The sequence below is a fragment of the Thrips palmi genome, unplaced genomic scaffold (genome assembly GCF_012932325.1).
Source record: "Thrips palmi isolate BJ-2018 unplaced genomic scaffold, TpBJ-2018v1 HiC_scaffold_18, whole genome shotgun sequence".
Taxonomy (NCBI): domain Eukaryota; kingdom Metazoa; phylum Arthropoda; class Insecta; order Thysanoptera; family Thripidae; genus Thrips; species Thrips palmi.
In genome coordinates, this window is record NW_023144627.1 from 9,293,734 (window position 1) to 9,315,160 (window position 21,427).

The window sequence follows — 21,427 nt, forward strand, 5'->3', positions numbered from 1 at the left end:
GGGGCGGAGAAGGGGTAGTGGGGAGGGGAAGGGAGGGGAGGACAAACAAGAGAGGAGAGAGCGTGATTGCGGTTCGGAGGGTTGGCCAGACACTGAGAATAGAAATTGGTATTGGTATTGTTAGTTTGTTTTTGGTTACGGTTCAGCAGTGTCGTCCAGATTAATGGTCCAAAGTCGCTGAAACTTCGTCAGAGTCGAGATGCCTCGCCAGGTGAGCTGTCCCTCCATTGCAGGGCATGCAGTGCAGTGCAGGACCATTCCGTCGCTGCGTTTCCCGTTCGTTCTTCGCTGGGATAACGTTTGTTGTTCTCCTTGTTGCGTGCAGGTTAGGAATGCTGGGCCCTCGGCCTCCTCGGCCGGGACCAGGACGGTGGCTCAAACGCGGGCCGCGGCCGCGCGTGGACGCGGTGGGCGCGCCTCCGGCTCCGGCTCCGGGCCTAGGCCCACCACGAGAGCCTCTACGAGAGCCACCTCGAAGAAAGCCCCTCCGGGCGCAGGCCTGCAGCTGGCCCTGCAGCAAGCCCTTCCCCTTCCCCTGACGCCCACCAGTGTGCCTGCGCCTGCAGTGAGGCAGTTGCGTTCAAGGCAGGTGCCTTTGCCTGCGCCGAATGCCTCCGACCCTGCCGACGGAGTCAACCTCATTTTGGTGCAGGGCATACGTCGCAGATCTCGCTCTGTCACCTCATCCAGAGCTTCGGAGTCCAGCTGCAGTGCAGTGCGCGCAGGTACAGCGAGGGGCTCAAGTGCGTCTGCAGAAGCCAGGAACCCCCTCATGCTAAGAAGTTCAACGCCTCGGAGTACCAAGGTTTCAACAAGACTGACGAGACAGGCCAATCAACGAAGTGCGCCACAGACACCATGCCTACCTCGAACGCGGACCAATAAAACAGCTCTCGGAGACTAGAAAAGAACCCCTCTGATGAAATTATTGTCTGCCCAATTTGCCAGGAGAAACTCTCAGCTAATGTCATTGCAGCGCATGCCAGTGCATGCAACCTGTATCTCTGTCCAGTTGCTTGGGACAACAACTGCCAGTGGAGGGGTTCAGTTAGTCAATCTGTGGACCACATCGCCAAGGGCCATCGGTCGGTCAACCGTGTGACAGGTATACCTCCTTTCATCCACCATATTTTAGGGGCTGCTATCACCTCTGATGTCGCTGAAACCATGTTTTCTTCTCAACTCAGCATGCATGGTTGTTCTAACAGGGTTTTAGTGACATCAAAATTGTATGTGTGGTGCAAACAGCCCCTGAAAATCTGAACTATTACTTCAAGTCCCCTTTATCCCTAATTGCTGATTTTTGTTCCAGGTCCAAATGCTGTCATAGTATTGAAAAGCTGGAGGAAGGCTTCTCCCTTGTATTGGAGCAGTTTACAAACCTGTCTAGGCTATAACTTTCTTGTTGAGATCAAGAAAATAGAAAGATTTGATAAATACCCTAACTTTTATGGTGTTGTAAGATTATTTGGCCAGCAGGAAGATGCTGATCGCTTTGAATATAAGTAAGTGTGAAAGTCTGTTAACTTTGTGCCTGGGGTAGAATTAAATTGCTAATCTCTCTCTCTCTGGGTTTCAGGATGACGATGAAGACTCGAGGGAAAATGGCAAGAACATCTTCGTATTCTACAACAGTAAGAGCACTTCATGAAAATTCTGTGATACATAAGGATGATGCTTTTGTATTTGACTCATCTCAGGCTGAAATCTTTTCGTATGAAGGTAATTTAGAGGTTGAAGTAAGCATTTCTGTCATGAAAATGTGATCCATCAAGACTTATGTTCAAGTTATTTGTTTTCTGAAGTGATACATTGCCACTTTTGGTTCATTTTCTTCGTTTTCTTTTCACATTTTCACTTGTTTCAGTTCAGCATATCTTTTCTTTTTTTCATGCAGCTTACTGTCCTGTCTGAAATATAGTTGTGAAGTCACCAATAGCTTTATTAGCTCAATCAAGTTTATTTATTATTTGTACATTAACTTTAATTTTTCTATGGGTAATTTCATTGGCAAATATGTTTTATCAAGTGCTAAATTAGCTCTGTTTTACATTGTTAATTTTGTTTTGAACCATGGGAAATCTTAAGCTCAACAGGAAAGAATCAACATCTGGATTTTCTGCCCTTCTTTTCTTTCTCCCCATTTTACATTTTTAATTGGTATGTGTGTGTGTCTGTGTGTGTTTTTGTGTAATTGGGGAACCAATCAAATGTTTGTTTTCAAATCCGTGAAAGCCATTATGTATTTATATCATTGTGAACGTGCCTTTTATGAGTTTTATGTTTTTGCATAGCACTGTTTTGTGTTCAAATTCAATTTTTTGAAGGACCATCTCCCCACTTCTTTTGATTGTGTCTGTGTGTGTGCGTGTGTGGAGAAAGGCCAAGAGAGAGAGAGAGGGTGGGTGATGCTCTGGTCTCTGAATGTCGCAACTCAATCTCACTGCCATAGCCCATTAAACCTTAAATCAGGGCCGATTATAACGAATGTCAATTCAACTGTTTCTGTAAGAAAAGTTGCTTCAAACTTTGCTTCTTTAATTTTATGTACCAACAGTGTGTCAATGGCGGACCGCATGTCGCGGATCTCTACTTTCTAGTCCATTTGCTTCATCACAGTTTTGTTATGTCACCACGTCTATGTGTCTCGTGTTGGTTGCTTCACCATCAAACTGCACTTACATTTCCTCTGGTCAAATGTGTTGTATCTGTACTTTGATCCCTGTATTAATTTTCTGTCTTCAAATCTATCTGCCTTTTGTTAAATTTATGGGGGACTAAGAAAAACTTGTGTATAAATCTGATACAAATTGTGCAATATAGATTATATGGTGAAGGATGTATTACAATGCTTATCTTATCTTATCCTCCCTGTGAGGAATAAAGAGTTGATTCAGTTGAACTTTACCTATGTATTTTCGTAAGCAGGTCAGATGCATGTGTTGAGTTGCCTGGTGATATTTGGATCAGGGGATAATAATCAGTGTTTGTTTGTCACTTTTTTTATAAGAAAACACAATATATATTTTATTTCAGTTCACTTCCAAAATGGATCAAGTATTCTATGTACACTAGAAACATAAGACAGTTGAATTAATCAGATCACAGGCACTTGCCAAAATAGGTACTGACTCTAATTGGCATTTGAACACAACATAGTGTTAAAAATTGATGAACAAAGAGTTGTCGTAAAAATAATAGATCATTAAACGTGATGTGCATCATGCACAGTGGCTAATTACCTACATAGTAGATCCTATTCCAGGCCTAATGTGCTAACGCTACACAAGTCTGTTTTCCAACCATTAAAAAGGAGTAATACTAAGTCTTAATACCACAAAATAACAAATTTTTTAAAAAAAGAAAAAAAATCACTGGAGAAGAGGCATTTTACACTTACTCTTCAACAAAACATTTAATGAAAAAGCAAGAAAGACCGCTAATTGAGACACTGGTCCTACCACACTGCTCATTAAGGGAACAAGCTAATTTTAAAATAGGAGGGTGGAAGTTGATAATGAAATGGAAGTCTGTAAAGGAAATAATAAAAGACACATATCATAGAGCTAATCATGGCAAATCATAACTGATTAGCTGTATATTAACATGCAGATCCTCCATCAGTGCCAGATACTAATTAGTCATGGCTAAGCAACAAACCTAACACTGAAGAGACATGATTTCTGTTGGCTCATACACAAAAATATAAATAATAAAAAGTACTCAAAATTTTGTGGTAGAGAGCCCGATGAGTGAATATTTACATAATTAAAGCACTCATTAGCAATCTACAAAAAGGTTAACCAAAAAAAAAAAATTGTCTGAAACATGCAGTTTCTAAGGCTCAAACATACATATAAAATGGCAAATAACAGAACCAACCATTCCAGCTGCCATCCAAGCAAATACTGATTAGTTGCTTTAATTTTCAGGAAACGATAGAACTAGAACACACTTCAAATGCCTTCCACTTTTCTGAATAATACTAACTTAAGGAAATCACCTTAGAATTGAAAAACTTGATAAAATGGCAGTACAGGTCTTTAATGAACAAATGCTAAAATAAACCTGACGAGTACAAAGAGAAACATCGATAGCAATAACATCAATTAATAATAGAGATATTTAGTGTAACAAATCAATCATTTCAATATATACTTAATTGTATTTCTTGCAAAGTTATAGAAAAAAAGAGGGGGGGACTAAAAACAATCATTCTATGCTGCACACTATAAACATGAAGGATTTACACATCAACAAAAATGCCTCGCAACTTAATGAACAGTACATCAATAACTTGAATGCACTACTTATTATAAGGAAGGAATGGGCAAAAGTGAAGAAGTTGTCAAAGATGTAAAACTTGATATAGGTGCACTGACTGACTCTGAACTCTGTCTAATACTAGTAGGTGTCATGCTCCATTCATGCAGAGGTGGTCTTTTGTGGTTTGAACTATTTAAAAAAACATCAGAGGAACTAACACCACAATTTTCTTTCAAGTTCTCATCATCTGAATCAGTCAGATCTATACAAATAGCTTTTGCTTCATCTTCTTTGATATCATTATTTGTACTGATTGGATATTGGTGGGATAAAGATGCTGCTGCATGGATTGCCAACGGGTCTAGGAGAGGAAGACGCTCAACTAGAACAGCAACTCTTTTACACTTTTTAAGTAAGTGCCGGGCACGTTTATTAAGCCCTGGAAGAAGAAAAATTGATAAAAATCAACAGTTACACAGTTTTTAAATATTATTATTCATTACTTCTAATATTTCTCACCAGTTTTCAGAGTCATTAACTGTTCCCTTTTCTGAGCTTTGTTAAAGCAGTAGGTGTGGGACCAAAATTCATTCTTAAATTTCCTAGAACGAGGAGCAGCCATTATCCTTCTTGGTCTTCTTGTTTGATTGGCATTGTTACTGCTTGTGTTTTTCATACAGCAATTCAATTCAATTTTATTTGAGTATTCCTAAAGAACATTAGAAACATTCAAATTAAAAACCATACTTAAATCTAAAAAGAATAATTGGTAATGATATGACAACCATCTACTTACTACTTTCATTTCATTGCTAAGCTTGGCAACATTAGCCCCCATTTTGATCCCAAGAGGAGAGGAGAAAGGGATCTGCATGTAGCTTCTGCCTGTCAATTTTACAGAAGTTCCACGTTTGGTTGCTGATGATAATTTCTTTGGTGATGCTCTTGAAGGAGCAAGTCCAAAGTACCTCATAACAGCAGTCTGCAATCATTGAATATAAGTTACACAGTTGAAAACAACATCTACAATGAAATAAACTCATGAAAAAATGAAGAAGTTTACCTGGTCTAAGGCCTCATTTCGGGTGTCTTCCTCTCCCTTGCCCTCACAAACAACTTCATGAGCCTATAAATCATTTGAAAGTGTAGTTTGGTGACAAATTATAATGATGAGACAAAACCTTCATACATAGCTGAGACTTACAATAGCATCTTTCCCACTTGTGAACTCGCAATCACAATAGTTACAAAGATAAATATCTTCAATGGGTTGCTCTCTTGGTGGTTGGTTGTTCCATTTGACGGGAAGCAGGCTTTTAAATGGACTGGTGGCCTGATAGCTCTTCTGATCATAAATCTGCAAAGCATAATAGTTGTGTGAGTAAACAGAATACTAGTAAAGTATGGGTGCTAACCACAATGCACTTACTTTGTTCCTCTTTTTAAAGGTAACAATAAGCTTATTGTTGGCCTTATTAATGATGCTGATGAAGCCACCTGTAGTTTCTTTAAAATGAAGTCGGTCTGGAGGCAACTGGCAGAGCCTTGCACAAAACCTCAGGAGGTGCTCACATTTATGAAATTCATAGCACCTGCATACAAGTTGTTTAAGTAAACTTAACCATCGCTGAAAGAAGAAACAAAGAATAAGGCTGTGTTTTTCAAAGGCGATGGCATTGGTTAGATCAATGTTATTTTATAGATTAATGAGATATGACACAAAATTACCTGAGGTGTTATACCAGGAACCTTGGTAAGGGGAGCATTGTAGGGCACAGCACTTAACCACCAAAGTGGAGGTCCATTTGAGACATCAGGGCAACACGAAAGCATAAAAGGGATAAATTTTTCCAGTTGGTTCTGGGGAAAAGAAATACATAAATGATAAAGAGGAAATTTTTAAAGGATGCCATGAAAGGGAACGTATGTAGAATAAATTTAATCTTACAATGGTGATTTTTTCCAAACTCGTAGGCCGTCCCTCCGCAAAGAGCAATGGAAGATATATTACCATTCTGAAATTTAGAAGCAGACAAATATGAGCAATAAAGATAACCAAGATAACATTGACATAATAATAAAGAGCGAGAAAATGAATGGAAATTTGAAAAGTCAGCCAAAAAAAAATTAAGAAGAGGGGGAGGAAGGATAATTTTTTTCCCCAACCCTTTGGAACTTTTTTAGAAGAATAACTTAAGGATGACAAATGGTTATGAAGAATCACTCAAAAGTGTCCCAACATGAAAAGGTGATAGTTGCCTTTCAAACAAGTAACATAGGCGAAACGAATGTAAATTCTATCAGATGGCTTAGTGTAAATAATAGACAATGAAGTGCACCTAACCTGAAAATACAAATAAAGTATTTTTTCTGATGTACCTGTCCTAAAGACGGACGTCTTTCGAAAGATTGCAATAAATACCGACTTGTGTTGGCTGCATTAAAAAGCGAGACAACCCTATTTGAACTCAATCGCTTTATGGAACAAAGGACCGATAATCTCATCTTCGACTTCCCCCAAATTTATAACCTCAACCCCCGTACACCTTCCTTTCATCACAGTTAAAGGCAACATGGCCAGATAACGGATTATTCCAAAAAATCGCGAAATTCAATTCATAACCCTAGTTAACTACTTCAAGCCTTCTTAATCGAGCAAAATTATCACGAAAGTTAAAAATGCTTCCAGAGGAATTCATTCAAAACAATAACAAAGCAACATCATAGGCGCTATCCAGAAAATTGCGACCGTGAAACTCGTTCAATCGAAAATAAGCTGAGCATCGTAAGGCAAAGAAGTTCTCAAGCAGCTATCAGAAAGGAAAATGTTTCCTCAAAAGACTTAAAATTCAACAGCAGTGTAAGTCACGAATTCATTTTCACGTCTCTAAAAGAGAATTAACGCCTGAAATTCATACCTGGCTGTTTTGTTGATGGACGGTCTACTAGCGATGGATCTAGCAATCCAGCACTGGAGCCATGGAGAGGGAGATAAGCCCGTTTCCTTCGTAAGATGATTCACCGCGGATCTTAGCTTAGCTTACCAAGCTGTAACACTTAGCTACAGCTGAGTTCCGCCACTGGCCGCTGCTGAAAAGGCAGCACCGTCGCATCGGGGAGTGGTGGGGGTGGCGGGGGGGTGGTGGGGGGTGAGCCGAGCCGTATCACTCAGCCAAAACGAAACTCAAGATACCGTTAGATACAGTGTTGAGGTATTTTTCTGTTCAAGATCAAAATGTTTTGTTCTACCGACGACTTTTCACTCAGTCCAGCGGTTTGGAAATGGGGCGGCAGTGCCGGAAGTTCGCCCCCAGGCAGCGCCACCTCTGCGGCTACACTGCGGCGAGGCACGCAAATGTAGTTCCGGGACACAGGTTAGGTTAGGTTAGGTTAACTTAGTAATAAATTTCAATCATTCAAATATCACATTGGCTTTTATTTTTTCAGTACAAAATATAATTTACATGTTTCTTAACTAAGTCTTAAATATAAAAATATCTTACTTTGCATATAGCCACAGCTAGAGATAAGCAGAAGAAGAAGAAGAAGAAGAAGAAGAAGTGGATGAATCAGAACCACGGGATACAGTTCAGTAATCCACTGTAAATTATCTAACCAGCCTTTCTGTGTGCGAAACTAAGAGTGTTATGGCAGCCACATTGTTGTCAGGCTGCACATTGTTGCCATGGCTGGTGCAGTTCATTCTTGGCTTGTACTCAGTTAAAAATAGCAGATACCGGGTGTTGCAAAGAAACAACATAATATTGGTAGGAGATGGAAATTCACAATAAGATGACGATGAAACCCCCCACCCCCACCTCATACATAGAGAGCCATCCCCCCTCCCCTTCTTGCTACCGCAACCTCCACCACAAGTGCAGGGCATCATTCAAAAGACGGTTTCTTCAGAGATTACAGGGTTCAACTAGGTGGCCCGACTGGGCGTCCAATCGGAATACTAGAGAGGCAGAGGATCATGACTGGGTAGTTCTTGGCGAGACCTTGAGCAGTACGCCGTCCGTGGACTTGAGGATGAGCCGGCCCTGCACTTCGAGCTTGTATCCGGGACTGGGGAGGCTCAGAGTGCAGCGCCTTATTACCCTCGACACTGTCGACTTCATCTCCAGCATGGCGAACTTTTGTCCTGAAAATTGAGCCAGTCATTATTGTATGTCGAGTTATCCAGATGGATACTTGTTTCTCTCAGCTTCCTTCTTTCCGGCTTCCTCTTGGCTCGCTTTTGGCTAAATTTAAATTTCCGATGAAACAAAGCCTAGGAGCAAGGTAAACTAAAAAACCGACAGCAAACTGATTCCGAGAATTGTTTATCTTGTGGAACTATGGGTGCGAGAGAGACAGCGACGGAATCATAGTGCTCGGAACCAAGCAGAAGGAAGGAGCAAAGGGACCTCAAAGAAAGATCTCAGGAGGTGGCTCTTACCTATACAGTTCCTGGGCCCGGCCGAGAAGGGCACGTAGGCGTACGGATGTCTGCGGGCGGTGTTTTCTGGCAAGAAACGGTCGGGATCGAACTTCTCCGGTTCGGGCCAAACGTCTGGGTTGCGGCCCATCTGGAAGCAGCTGATGGTGACGTTGGAGCCGGCAGGGATCACGTAGCCTCCTGGAATGATAAAGAGGCATGGTGAGAGGCCGAAGTGTGTTGGAAAAGGGCGTTCCCGCCCAATAGAAAGCCTCGCACCTGTGACAGGGAGGTCCTCCTTGATGGCGCGGGCAAACAGGGGGACGCTGGGGTACATGCGAAGGGTCTCCTTGATCACCCTCTCCGTGTACTTCATGGTCTGTAGATCCTGAGACGTAGCCGCGCGGTCTGAGTCACCAAAGATCTGATCCATCTCCTCGACAAGGCTCTCTTGGACTTTCGGGTTGGCGGCGACGTTGTAGAAGATGAAAGATAATGCAGCCGCCGTTGTGTCATGGCCCTGCAGAAAATCGGACCTTGAATTAATATTTGGACAAATGTTTCTGGGCGAGTCACAGAGGCGTTTCATGCCAAGCCTGTCATTGTTTTGTTTTCATTTAGGGCCCTGTGCTCACCTCAAACATGAAGGTGTCTACTTCCTCCTGGATGTCACTGTCACGCAGAGGTATCCCCTCGGGGTCCTTGGCCTGTAGGAGCTGGTCCAAGAATGCTGTCCGCTTCTTAAAGCCTGAAACAGAAAACACTTCGGTCACTAGCTGTCACGCGCGACCCATAGCATTCTCAGAACTGTCATGATCTGCCGATGCAACTAGCCATGACATGACAAGAACGCACCTAGGTCCTTTTCCGAGACGGACAGACTGCTCCTGCGTCGTGCATCTCGCTCTCGGCGTCGGTTTTCGATGACCTGCACATAGTAAGGAATTCATTGTACCATGCGCTGGATACGCACGCGGAAAACGGGGGGGGGGGGGATCTTGGGCCTTCCTCGCCACCTTGCGCCGCGCGCCGTTGTTTCTCATTCCCAAGTGATTTTTGCGCGAAGCGTGTAAAAAAAAGTGCGCACAGGAAACGATTTTCGCCCCTATGTGCTTTCGCTATCGCCAAGCCAACTCACCTCTCTCGTGTATTTGTGCAGGATTTTGAGAGCGGCGTTGAAGGTCTTCCCGTCTGCCGAGGCGTTGAACATCACTTCTCTGCTCAGCCACGGCTTCATACTGCGGTTGTGGAATGATACGGTGGCACTGGAAATTCGAAGAAGATTTTTCTCAGGTAAGCTCATGTGCACATGCATGCCGTGGGGCCTCATTTACCGTGATGAATGGAAAAAAACTCACTCGTTGACAGCAGTAACGTAGGAGGACGTGGAGTTCTTTTGGGCATCTACGTTGGTTCCCATGGCCGTTTCTGAACAGACATATAAAGAGTTGAAACACGTGTGCCAAATCTGACAGCATAGAAGAATACATTTTGCCGTAACGCTTACCACAAATGATGTCCAGGGTACACAGAGCGACGAAGGAGTGGATAGGGATAGTCTTTCCATTTGTAGACAGCAATTTGTCAACCAAAATATGACTGTTTCTGTTAAATACCTCCACAAATTGGTCCAAAATTCGGAAGTGGAATGTTGGTGTGATCATTTTCCTCCTCGAGTGCCACTTTTGACCTACATAAACATAATTTAAAATTATTTTTTATCGTATTTTGTACCGCAATTGAGGCCTTACAACTGTCTTTTGCTCAGCGTACCTCTGCTGGTAAGAAGTCCCTGTCCGATCCAGGTTTCGATCTGACGATAGGCCCGAGACTTCTCTATGTGCTTATTGCTGCTGAGCAGAATCTGTGACGAAAAATACATTATTTCATTTGTTCCTTGAGAATGTATGACTGAAGGCGTCGATGTTTTAATTACCTCAATATCCTCTGGCTTGCTAAGTATTACGATAGCATTGTTATGTCCGATCCACACTCGGAAGATGTCTCCGTATGTTTTGGTCCAGAAGTCGAAAGCCTGCGTCTGGTCTGCAATTAAAATAGGAGGTGAAGGCAATGGTCCTTGCTTCGCTATTTTATTTTTTTTTAATTTTTTTTTGCAAAAACTAAGCCTTGAACTTACTAGCTTTGAACGTCCACAGCAAGTCCCAGGAGTTGCCCAGGATGGGCATGGCGGGGGGCCCTGGTATCAGGTTGACGGCTTTCGTCCATTTGAGTCTCCGGTTGAAGAGGTTCGCCGCAAACGCCAGCGCCATCAGCACCAACCCCAGCATTACGGGATCCATCTGCAAAACAGGGGAGGTTCAAAGTCCAGTCCACGAAGCACTGCGAAGAAGTCACTGGCCCGCCATTTACCGCGTTGTTCGTTGCACGAAGACTAGGATCAGCTTGCTCAGCTTGCTTTCAGTTCACCGCTCGCGACAGCCGCAAGTTACGAAGTGACAGGTGGCGGGCGGTGCTGCCGTTTATACAGGCATCAGGGGGAAATCACTCAAGCAGGCCCCCTTATCGCTGGCGAGCCGATTCCGAGCGTCTCTCTCGCACCTGTAAAGGACGCCCCACGAGTGCGGAGAGAGAGAAGAGAGAGAGAGAGAGAGCAAAGGGAGTACGGTTCGGAATCAGCCTGCTGCCTATCAACTGCTGGTCCGGGGACTCGAGCCCGCTGGCGTCAGCCAGCATCCACGCGCACCTAGATGAGACTGTCCGCTTCGGACCCTTTTTCCTGTTTGTGGTCCTGAGTGTCTGTTCTCCAACGGTTGCAATGTTAGGTCCTGCTGGCACTGCTTAAAAACGCCTTCTTGCTAGATTCGGGCATAAAGCACGCGACTCGACCACCAGTTCAGAGTTCCGAGACAAGCCGCTAGAATTCTCTACATTCTCTGAAGGAATTAATCCTAGAAAATTTCAGGGCAGTCCAGTACAACCCAGGGAAGCACAGTAAAACCCAGGGAGGTCCAAGGAAATCCAGGGGCTCCCAGGAAGCACACATGGTCCCTGGGGAAAACATACGCGACCGCCCCCGAACTCTGCCCAGGGTCCGTCGCCATCCCGGCAACACTCAAGTGACTCTTCTCGGACCGAGTTGTCGCATTTGCGTCAATCCGGACACAATATCTGATTTAGCAGTGTAATCTGCGTCTGCAAACGGTCTCTGTGCGATAACGCACCCAATCAGGACGGTGGCGCGTGGTGCCTTTGGCACTTTACGTGCGTTTCAAGCACTTCGAGGATGACTTCGGGGAAACGGTGTCATTTTTCGCGGCAACTTTAGTGAGAGCCGAATAGCGTCATCTTGGCATATCGATCGGAGCTTAAGAGAGGACTCTGGACGTCTGGACGAGCTCGGATGAGGTCAAACAGAGTGGACCTAAGAATCTCGGAGACACGGACAATGGCGTGCAGCCTCCTCGGGGCGGTTCGACCTTCCCTTGAGAGCCTTTTGGGTTCCTTCGCCAACCCCTCCCCTACCTTGTGCACGTCAGTGGACACGGAGTCCACGGAGTCCAACTACTAAGATTTGGGGAATATCTGGTGAGTCAAGTGTGGGAGCGGAAGATAGCACTGGCTGCTATCAAACGGAATCTGGTGAAAACTCACAGGAAATTGGAGCGAAGGGCGGTGTGCAAACCCCTCCGGAACAAGGTGGTGGTTAGACGGGGCGCCTCGCGTGCTCCGGACCGGACGCTGTCGCGGCTGATAAGTCCCGACTGAGGCAGAAGCCTACTTAACGCTGCTACCGGCCACCTCTGTTTTCGCGGGCATTTATGCGAGCTTGGTAGTGGGAGTGAGAGAACCGCGACCCACGACCCTCGCCAGCTGGGCGCTCCAGGACTCCAGGCGCGTGGCTCGCTGGAAGTGGCGTCACGCTGGAGTGATGGGGTGGTTCCTACGCGGTTTTCGACATGTGGAACAAGAGCGGTAGCGCAGTAGCGCCCCGAACATTTCCCCCGAAAAACTGGCCGTTTGTTTTCGGCTGTCCTGTTCAATGTTTACGTTTGCCTTCCTCGGGTTTGAAAACCGTCTCAGTCTTTCTACCTCGGTGTGATCCCAGGAGCATTGTCAGTTGCCCCTCGCGCCCGACCCTCGGCACTTGAAGTTGCCCGAACACAATTGGTGTCGAACATGTTTGCACCATGCATAGCTCGAGACGTCTTGAGATAGGACGCCTACGCACGCTCGGATAAAACAATTCGGTGTGACGCAGGGCTCGTTTTTGCTAAAGGCCACCGGACTGAGGGTCCTTTTCGTCGCTCTGTCTCTCTCGCACTTATTGGGTGTCCTGTGTTGGTGTGAGAGAGACAGAGCGACGGATCTCGGAATCAGTCTGCTGGTCAGTGGAACCTCAAATGCTTGCCGCCCAGGTGTGCAGCGCAAGAGAACAGGTGGTGCCATCTCGACAGTTTCAGCGCCGAACTGCACTTGATGGACTCGATGCGATGAGAGTGCGGCCTTTGACATCGGACGTCGCCAACAGCGTGTTTGTTCGGCATTCTACCTTTTGAGCCTGAGTGAGGAGGATTTTCCCCGTGCCCTTCAGCCGCAAGAAAAACAATCTGTGTTTCTAACGTTGTTATTGTTTTTGTTGTTGTTTCGTACTAATGATGCATTAGGATGCGTTTCGGAGCTCTCAGCCTAGAAAACTGCAGTTCCGGCTCACTAAGTTTCCGTCTCCTGCGCTCTTCGCACGCCGGCCATACAATTGCAAATCAAATTTGCTCCAAGGCAGTGAATAAGCTCACCCAGTTCTCTTTTCATACAAATTTATTACAAATTTTACTCCTTAACATCAACTTGTAAACAACCGGCAACCGGTCAAATCTCGCTTCTTTTTTTAAAAAATCATGTTAAAATGGGGGACATAATTCGGGGCGGGGCGCAATAAAAAAAATGCTCGATCACTCATTTAAAAATCTCTTCAATAAATTACTGCAAGTGTGCGTTGCTTCAGGCGGCCGCCGCGCGCGGCGACACGTTGAGCATGACGCCCTCGGGCGCCTTGAGGATGACTTGGCCCTCGACGCGGGGGCTGTAGTTGGGCGCGGGCAGGCTCAGCTTGCAGTGCCGCACCACCTTGCTCAGGGTGGACTTCATCTCCATCATGGCGAACTTTTGGCCTGCAACACCAGAGGAGCACTTAGTGGCTGCGCGAAAACGGGGGGCAGCGTCGCGACGAAAGTTGGCAAAAGTTCCCACGATGGACCAGTGACGAACGGGTTGCCAACCTCAGTCTATGTCACACAGTGAGCCAGAAGACCAGTAAAGACGGTCAAAATCTCGGACGCGTTTTGAGCTCCAGTGTCACTAAGTGGGACTAGCGCCGTTAAAACGCGTCTAGAGTTTTGGCTGCCGGCGCCGGCCTTTAGTCTGGCTGACAGGCTTGGCGACCCCTTAGACACTGGTGCGAAGCGGGAATTTATGCCCAAAGACTTTGTTTCATTCGAGAGCTGCGTCTCACCGATGCAGTTCCTCGGGCCGGCCGAGAAAGGCACGTAGGAGTAGGGGTGGCGGGTGGCGATGTTCTCGGCCAGGAACCTGTCCGGGTCGAACTTCTCCGGGTCGGGCCACACGTTGCCGTTGCGGCCCATCTGGAAGCAGCTGATGGTGACGTTGGCGCCGGCGGGGATCACGTAGCCTCCTGGGAACAGAGACGGCGGCAAAGCAAGTTAAGCCAGCCGGTGGCAACTACTAGGGCCGCCCGTGACCCTCGCAGCCGTTCGGGCCGCTGGACGGGGCGGCGCTGGCGTCGCGCCGTTTTGAGTTCCTAAAATCAAGACAGCTTTTATAGAAACCTTATTTAGACTAAAAGATGTATCGTTTCTGATAGAAAAAAGTACAAGGAATCGATTGGCATGCATGAAATTCGCCGAAAACGACCAAAAACTAATAATAATTGTAAATATACGTGAACAGAGCGACCCAAAAACGCGCCGCGGCAACCTATTTTCAACTTTTTAGTGTATAAGAAGGCCTCGGATTGGTATACATGCTGCGAGGAAGTTGTTCCTCACATTGTAACGAACCATTACCGCTAGGTCCGATTTTTCGATATCAGCCTGGAAAATAATAAAACGGCCCTGAAATATGACGCCAAAATGGCGGCCGGAGCATGTACCATTTACAGGCCCAAAAATATAGAAGTAATCGTTCGATTTCGAAATCTATAACCGTCCTACGCCATGTGAAATTTTGTCTAGTTTCCGAATCTGTGCTCGGATTTGAGATACGTCAAAGGATTGCTGAGATCCAGATGGATCCAATTTTCATTGCAGAGGCCCGGCGGAAACCATCATTTTGGTAACATGTTGAATATTCGTCTTATATGTCTTGTCGTGTTGTCGAGACGACATATTAACATTCCGCAGTACTTACTGACCCTATTTTGATACTCTCGGAGTGACTAATACGCTAAACGTGTTTTATTCAACGATTATTCGGCTATTTTTCAAACAGCTTCCGACTGTGAAATTTTTCATACTTGGAGAGCCAAGGGCATAGGCTGCTGCCGATTTGCAACCATTTCAGTCTAATTAATAAGGTTTTCGCCTATATATCGGTGCGAGAGTATCAAAATAGGGTCAGTAAGTACTGCGGAATGTTAATATGTCGTCTCGACAACACGACAAGACATATAAGACGAATATTCAACATGTTACCAAATTGATGGTTTCCGCCGGGCCTCTGCAATGAAAATTGGATCCATCTGGATCTCAGCAATCCTTTGACGTATCTCAAATCCGAGCACAGATTCGGAAACTAGACAAAATTTCACATGGCGTAGGACGGTTATAGATTTCGAAATCGAACGATTACTTCTATATTTTTGGGCCTGTAAATGGTACATGCTCCGGCCGCCATTTTGGCGTCATATTTCAGGGCCGTTTTATTATTTTCCAGGCTGATATCGAAAAATCGGACCTAGCGGTAATGGTTCGTTACAATGTGAGGAACAACTTCCTCGCAGCATGTATACCAATCCGAGGCCTTCTTATACACTAAAAAGTTGAAAATAGGTTGCCGCGGCGCGTTTTTGGGTCGCTCTGTTCACGTATATTTACAATTATTATTAGTTTTTGGTCGTTTTCGGCGAATTTCATGCATGCCAATCGATTCCTTGTACTTTTTTCTATCAGAAACGATACATCTTTTAGTCTAAATAAGGTTTCTATAAAAGCTGTCTTGATTTTAAGAACTCAAAACGGCGCGACGCCAGCGCCGCCCCGTCCAGCGGCCCGAACGGCTGCGAGGGTCACGGGCGGCCCTAGTAGTTGCCACCGGCTGGTTAAGCAAGTCAGGCGGGTAGGCAACCCAGCGGGCGGCCGCACGGAGGGGGCCGCACAGTGGGTCAGGCCTCCCGTGAGCCAGCCACACGGGCAGACAGACACCCACCCGAGATCTCCAGGTCCTCCCTCATGAAGCGCGCGAACAGCGGCACGCTGGGGTAGAGCCGGAGCGTCTCCTTGACGACGCGCTCGGCGTACTTCATGTTCTGGACGTCCTGGGAGGTGGCGGGCCGGTCGGAGTCACCGAAGATCTCGTGCATCTCGTCCGCCAGCTTCTGCTGCACGTCGGGGTTGGCGGCCACGCAGTACAGCAGGAAGGAGATGGCGGCGGCGGTGGTGTCGTGGCCCTGTGGACGCCGAGGTCGCAGGTTCAAATACCAGTGCGTCGCAACCCATTTTTTTTTTCCCATCGAGGAATCATTCAAGCCCCACCTCGAACATGAACGTGTCCACCTCCTCCTGGATGTCGCTGTCGGCGAGGTTGGCGGCCGATTCGTTGGCGTCCAGCAGCTGGTCGAGGAGGGCTTCGCGTTTCTTCATTCCTGGTTTCGAAACAACGCAAGTTCTGTTAAACGGTCGGCCGACTTGAAGCGCGCTGCGCTGCCGGTGCCTCGCCTCTCACCTAAATCGTCGTCAGCGTTGTGTACCGAGTTCTTGCGTCGGGACTCTCGCTCTCGCCGCCTGCTTTCGATCACCTGCCGGCAATTCGATGCTTAGGTTGCAGCATTGTCACATGACGTAGGAAAAAATTCGGCAAGATGCAGCAGTGTTGAAAGGGTTGCCAACCTCGGCCTGCCTACTTGGCAATGGGTTTTGCTCTGCGGAAGTGACCTCGCTGGCAGGCTGAGGTTGGCAACCCTTTCGACGCTGCTGCATCGCGGGAAGGTTTTGGCGGCGGCGCGGGGCGACGCGTGCCGCCAGTTCGACGGTTCCGTACCTCCTGGGTGTACTTGTGCAGCACCTGGAGGGCCTTGTTGAAGGTCCTGCCGTCCGTGGACGCGTAGAAGATGGCGTCGGGCTGCAGCCAGGGCTTCATGGTCCGGTGGTGGAACGAGACCACCGCACTGCAGCAACAAATTAAAACAAGTCAGTCATCGCTTCGACCACACATTATCGATTATTCGTCGTAGTTTCGATCCTCACTTGTGAACTGCCTTGACGTAGGGCGATGTTGAATCGTTCTGTGCCTCCACTTTGGTTCCCATGGCGGTTTCTTTCACAAACAATATTTTCAAATCAGTCTAGAATTCAAACTGGCTCAAATCAGGCAAATTATTGAACATTTACCACAGATGATGTCCAGCGTACACAAGGTGATGAGGGAGTGGACGTTGATGGTCTGCTTGGCAGCCAACATCTTTTGAACCATGATGTTGCCGTTCCTGTTGAACACCTCCATAAACTGATCCAAAATCCTAAAATGGAAGGTGGGCGTTATCAGCTTCCTCCTGGTGTGCCACTTTTTACCTGCGGATGGTAAGACAATAACAAAAACAACAACACAAATAAGAGAAAACAATTATTTGGCATACCTGTGCTGGTGAGCAGACCGGTCCCAATCCACGGCACCAACTGACCGTACATCTCGGCCTTCTCGATGTGTTTTGTACTACTCAAGAGGATCTAAAAGAATAAAAAACAAAACATATTATCGTCAGTAAAAATGCCGATTGACCAACAAAGCTTGCATTTTCAGCCTGGCGGCAAAATTTCCAGACGCGTTTTGAGCTCCGGAGTCGCTAAATGGGACTCGAACCGAACGTGCGACCCACCCAATGGATTGCTCTCCGAACGGTGGGGCGTCAAACGTTCGGTTCGAGTCCTGCTTAGCGACTCTGGAGCTCTGCATGCGTCGAGAGATTTGACCGCCTCCTGCGGTCTTCTGGCCCACTGTGCCTCACCTCCAAGTCCTCGGGCTTGCTGAGCACCACGAAGGCATGGGCGCCCATCCAAATGCGGAACAGGTCGCCGTGCGCGTCCGTCCACTTCTTGACCGCGGCAGTCATGTCTAGAAACAGCAACCCAAACAATAATTCCAACAGCCCAGCGAGTCTCCTCCGCCAGCGAGTCCCAGCCAAGGTCCCAGCGCCTTACTGAAGTTGGCGTTGTACAGGTCCATGACGTTGCCGATGATGGGGTAGGCGGGCGGCCCGGGGATCTTGTCCATGGCGATGATGAGCTTCCGCCGCTTCAGGTAGTGCGCGGCGATGGCCACCACCACCAGCACCAGGGCCAGCACCAGGGAGTCCATCGTCTGCGACAACACGGTCGAAGGTTCAAATACCGGCTACAACTGCATATTTTTTTTTTACAATTTTTTGCACGTCATGTTGAGCCAACAGGTCATCTAAAACATCGACAGTCATTAAACGGTCCGAAAGCGCAGCCGCACTCGCGGGGTCAAAGTCAAGGTCGTCAAGGTCGAACCGCTATCTCAAGGCCGCGGCGGGGCGGCCGATGCAGCGCTGCTTTGGGCGCCCCGCCGCGCGGCAAGGCCCAAGGAGCCCTGGATTCGGGTCAACGAATTTTACTCAATTTAGTCAATAAAAAGATTGGATGGCGGGGCTGAGTCACGAACGAGACGGACAGAATTTCACACGGCCATCGTAGTGGTAATTGGTGTCCTCGTGCGAGCGTCTGACGGCCAAAGCCCCCGGGGACCTGTATACCCGATTCTCCTCAGTGGTTAGGACTGCCTAATAGCTCTGCGTGAGTGTCACGTCGACAGTGTACTCACCAGCGGACGACAATTTTGGCCACGAAAAAATACATTTGAGCGCGCACGTTAGTGGCACTGCGCATGGTCTTCCCCTTGGTCTCCCCCTCCTCACGAAAACAATACCAGCGATCCTATCGCAGCCGAGCTAGGCTGCTAGTCAGCTGACTGTTGTTTCTAAGTGCACACATTCGTTAGGCGAAGCTGAAACGCTCCATTTTCTTGGAGCTTGAAGAGCCAAACAGGTTTGGGTGGAAGCGATTGACTTGGGCATCATGGCCGTGCGGCTTGAACCCAGCTTGTTGTTGGCGTTTGGGAGCTTGGCGAAGACCACAAGCTGCCCTGCAGCATGCCCGTGCCATTTTTCCGCATTTTTCCAAGTAATTAATCACATTTTATTTTTTTGTGGGCCGCAATGAGCAGCCTCTTGAACTTTGGCGGCGGCATGATGGATCAAAGTGCTCGAGTACTTGAGCCATCGCCACTGATTCTCTGCCTATCAGCAAGATTATTCTCTAGACGAGAGATTATACACATACCACACTGTTAAAATCTTGTAAACTTGTAAAAACGCGGTCCTGATGAATTTCATTTCCGTCCATTTTAAACCAAATTTACTATTTTGGCGAGTCCCTGTGTCCCACCTTGGTTTGCCAAAGAGAATTTGCAAACGGTGTTTCCAGCAATTATTATGAGAAAATTAACCACTCAACACCCAACATTTTTACAGTGCTCCCACTCTACACATTGTTTGTCCATCGAAAAAGCAGCCAGCGCTTCACAAATAGCCCCCATCAGCCGCCTCGACTTCTTTGCACCTAGTTCTTATCACGAACGCAGCTTCGGGGGAAGACCCTCGATCGGCAACTAAGTCGTGCATCCAATTAATCCAGCGGTATGCACAAAAGAGCGAGAGAGACACTGGTCGTCCTCGTCACGCTCGATGCTTCGTGCGCCTCGCGTGCCACGGCAAGGCCGGGCAAGGCCGTCGGGTCAAGTCAGCTGTCTCTCTCGCACCAATACGGGACACCCCATGAGTGCGAGAGAGACAGACTGTCAGTCTGCTGCAGTGTACTTCCCCAGACGACACGCCGGCCTGCTGCAGGCCCTGGAGTGACGGCCCCACCAACACAAGCTCAGGTACCTCCGCCGATGACGCAACAGCCCCAGGCTCGCAACAAAGGATAACCAAACCAGACAGGAACGAAATAAACACGATGATAGCACCCCGCGCAAGACGACATTGGCACGCCCGAAGACGCAGCTAAATTTAGACCCGACTGGAGTCGGTCTGGACCAAAAAAAAAACAATATCATGTCGGTGGGTTGCCTGGCCTGGCGTGGTAGCGCGCGTCCCAGGGCCGAGTCCGTGACCCAAAAACGAACCAGAGGGCACCACGAGCTCTCCACTCTAAATGTCTTACAATGAAATTTGACCTATGTTATTCGTATGTTACAGTGAAATCGGCGCAAGCATAATACGAAGCGATATTCCTTCGTAATACGAATCTTTTTAGCTTTTTCATTGTAAGATACAAAGAAAAACCTTCGTAATACGAAGAAAAACCACCTTCGTATTATGCTTGCGCCATTTCCTTCGTATTATGGGAAATTTCTTCGTAAGACATTTAGAGTGTCGATCGGTATGCACGCAATGGGCCAGTCACCCGAATGTGCCATGCCGTGGCGTGCCGTGGCGTGCCGTGGCGTGCCGGTGTCACAGCTGGTCACTTGTCACCGCGACGATGACTCAGTAGAACTGTCAATCCCCTCCCCTTTTCCCCCACCCTACCCTCCGCCTATGAAAATGGCGGGAAAAGTTGTGGGACTTCCATACGTAGTTACAAATCGAAAACAAAACACTGTCTTACAGTGCGTCCGCAAAATTAACATGTCAGTGTTGTCATCGTGGACTCTTTTGGACCCCGATGAGATTAGATAAACCAGTACCGGTGTCAAGACAGATGCCTGCAACCGTGCCGGCAGAAATTAGGAAAAAATAACACACCAATAAAAGGTGGCGGCTCGTAAAGTCACACTCAATCTCAGTCAAAGAGAAAATACATAAACTGCCGTGGAACGTGAACCTAGTTGCCGCTAGTTCTCTGTCCAGACTAGACGGGACACGCCGTAAACCCAGCCGGTTTACGAGAGCACAAAACCGTGTGAAACTGCGAAAACACAACCGTCACAAACAAGAAAATCCAGTTAGCAGTACGGTGGCATCTTCACTTAGTCATGTTGTATACAAATCACACTGCGCACTTGCCGAAGTTCGCACACATCCACATTCAAATTCAAAACACATTCAGATTGGCGTTCACACCCGCTGGCAGGGCCTCGCGCACGTTTCGCACTTACTGTCGTCTGCTAGATTGGACTGAACGCACTGAACGCGACCCGGCTCTGCACTGCTCTGCACGCTGTGGCTGCCAGTGGCTGCTGCCCGGCCGTGCAGCCTGCCGCTTTGCCGCTGTGCCGCTGGTCTACTGGCGCGCCCAAACACCACCACACTGTACGCCCGGGCGGCGTGCGAAACGCCGTAACCGCCAGCCCCAGCCCGCCCCCCGCCCCCGTCTGGCCGGACGTCTGGCCAGCCGTCTGGCCGGCGAGGGGCGGGGTGGGGGAGGCGGGCGGCCAGGCCGTTTCGCACGCCGCCCCCGTCATCGCCCCCGGCCCCGCCCCCCACCGCCCCCCACCGCCCCCCGGCCCCGCACTCCACGTGTG

The 21,427-nt window shown here is 47.6% G+C and overlaps 4 protein-coding genes across 7 annotated transcripts; 1 reads left to right on the top strand and 3 right to left on the bottom strand.

Moving 5' to 3' along the window:
• Window positions 1-885: 885 nt before the first annotated feature.
• On the top strand, window positions 886-2,907 carry LOC117645138 (the record flags this gene model as incomplete). Its single annotated transcript, XM_034385107.1, has 3 exons — window positions 886-1,105; window positions 1,313-1,505; window positions 1,580-2,907. Coding segments are annotated over 3 exons (600 nt in total), but the record flags the coding sequence as incomplete, so codon positions are not given.
• Window positions 2,908-4,023: 1,116 nt separating this feature from the next.
• LOC117645137 lies at window positions 4,024-7,352 on the bottom strand. 2 transcript variants are annotated; one of them, XM_034385105.1, is made up of 9 exons: window positions 7,185-7,352; window positions 6,215-6,281; window positions 5,995-6,126; window positions 5,696-5,893; window positions 5,471-5,623; window positions 5,330-5,392; window positions 5,063-5,248; window positions 4,786-4,975; window positions 4,024-4,705 (listed from the first exon to the last, which is right to left on the bottom strand). In XM_034385105.1, the coding sequence occupies exons 2-9, from the start codon at window positions 6,278-6,280 to the stop codon at window positions 4,314-4,316; spliced, it is 1,380 nt and encodes a 459-aa protein (XP_034240996.1). In that variant the 5' UTR covers window position 6,281; window positions 7,185-7,352; the 3' UTR covers window positions 4,024-4,313. The 2 variants fall into 2 exon arrangements, with proteins under 2 accessions (XP_034240996.1, XP_034240997.1); XM_034385106.1 differs by lacking the exon at window positions 7,185-7,352 and adding an exon at window positions 6,646-7,003.
• A 329-nt stretch (window positions 7,353-7,681) lies between these two features.
• Window positions 7,682-12,445, bottom strand: LOC117645136 (cytochrome P450 4C1-like). Of its 2 annotated transcripts, none has more exons than XM_034385103.1 (12): window positions 12,302-12,445; window positions 10,827-10,989; window positions 10,623-10,732; window positions 10,460-10,550; window positions 10,194-10,376; window positions 10,045-10,114; window positions 9,825-9,951; window positions 9,542-9,614; window positions 9,322-9,434; window positions 8,966-9,206; window positions 8,708-8,887; window positions 7,682-8,410 (listed from the first exon to the last, which is right to left on the bottom strand). In XM_034385103.1, exons 2-12 carry the CDS (start codon window positions 10,987-10,989, stop codon window positions 8,241-8,243), a joined length of 1,521 nt encoding a protein of 506 aa, XP_034240994.1. In that variant the 5' UTR covers window positions 12,302-12,445; the 3' UTR covers window positions 7,682-8,240. The 2 variants fall into 2 exon arrangements, with proteins under 2 accessions (XP_034240994.1, XP_034240993.1); XM_034385102.1 differs by lacking the exon at window positions 12,302-12,445 and adding an exon at window positions 11,060-11,194.
• A 1,002-nt stretch (window positions 12,446-13,447) lies between these two features.
• LOC117645135 (cytochrome P450 4C1-like) lies at window positions 13,448-21,023 on the bottom strand. Of its 2 annotated transcripts, none has more exons than XM_034385101.1 (12): window positions 20,970-21,023; window positions 18,079-18,238; window positions 17,886-17,992; window positions 17,517-17,607; window positions 17,272-17,451; window positions 17,128-17,197; window positions 16,922-17,048; window positions 16,607-16,679; window positions 16,417-16,526; window positions 16,091-16,331; window positions 14,160-14,339; window positions 13,448-13,818 (listed from the first exon to the last, which is right to left on the bottom strand). In XM_034385101.1, the coding sequence occupies exons 1-12, from the start codon at window positions 21,006-21,008 to the stop codon at window positions 13,649-13,651; spliced, it is 1,548 nt and encodes a 515-aa protein (XP_034240992.1). In that variant the 5' UTR covers window positions 21,009-21,023; the 3' UTR covers window positions 13,448-13,648. The 2 variants fall into 2 exon arrangements, with proteins under 2 accessions (XP_034240992.1, XP_034240991.1); XM_034385100.1 differs by having other exon boundaries at window positions 14,160-14,378; window positions 16,069-16,331.
• Between the last annotated feature and the right edge of the window lie 404 nt (window positions 21,024-21,427).

What these genes read in the sequence shown, in the direction of transcription:
- LOC117645136 (XM_034385103.1), bottom strand. Translation starts at nt 10,989, where the DNA reads ATGGATCCCGTAATGCTGGGGTTGGTGCTGATGGCGCTGGCGTTTGCG. An exon ending in TAGACACCTTCATGTTTGAG is followed by an intron (nt 9,207 to 9,321) that starts GTGAGCACAGGG and finishes GATTTTCTGCAG; the next exon opens with GGCCATGACACAACGGCGGC. An exon ending in GGAGGACCTCCCTGTCACAG is followed by an intron (nt 8,888 to 8,965) that starts GTGCGAGGCTTT and finishes TTATCATTCCAG; the next exon opens with GAGGCTACGTGATCCCTGCC.
- LOC117645137 (XM_034385105.1), bottom strand. Translation starts at nt 6,280, where the DNA reads ATGGTAATATATCTTCCATTGCTCTTTGCGGAGGGACGGCCTACGAGT. An exon ending in GTTTGGAAAAAATCACCATT is followed by an intron (nt 6,127 to 6,214) that starts GTAAGATTAAAT and finishes TCTTTTCCCCAG; the next exon opens with AACCAACTGGAAAAATTTAT. An exon ending in TTAGCAATGAAATGAAAGTA is followed by an intron (nt 4,976 to 5,062) that starts GTAAGTAGATGG and finishes AATGTTCTTTAG; the next exon opens with GAATACTCAAATAAAATTGA.
- LOC117645135 (XM_034385100.1), bottom strand. Translation starts at nt 21,008, where the DNA reads ATGTGTTTTGAATTTGAATGTGGATGTGTGCGAACTTCG. An exon ending in CCTGTACAACGCCAACTTCA is followed by an intron (nt 17,993 to 18,078) that starts GTAAGGCGCTGG and finishes TGCTGTTTCTAG; the next exon opens with ACATGACTGCCGCGGTCAAG. An exon ending in CGGTCTGCTCACCAGCACAG is followed by an intron (nt 17,452 to 17,516) that starts GTATGCCAAATA and finishes TACCATCCGCAG; the next exon opens with GTAAAAAGTGGCACACCAGG.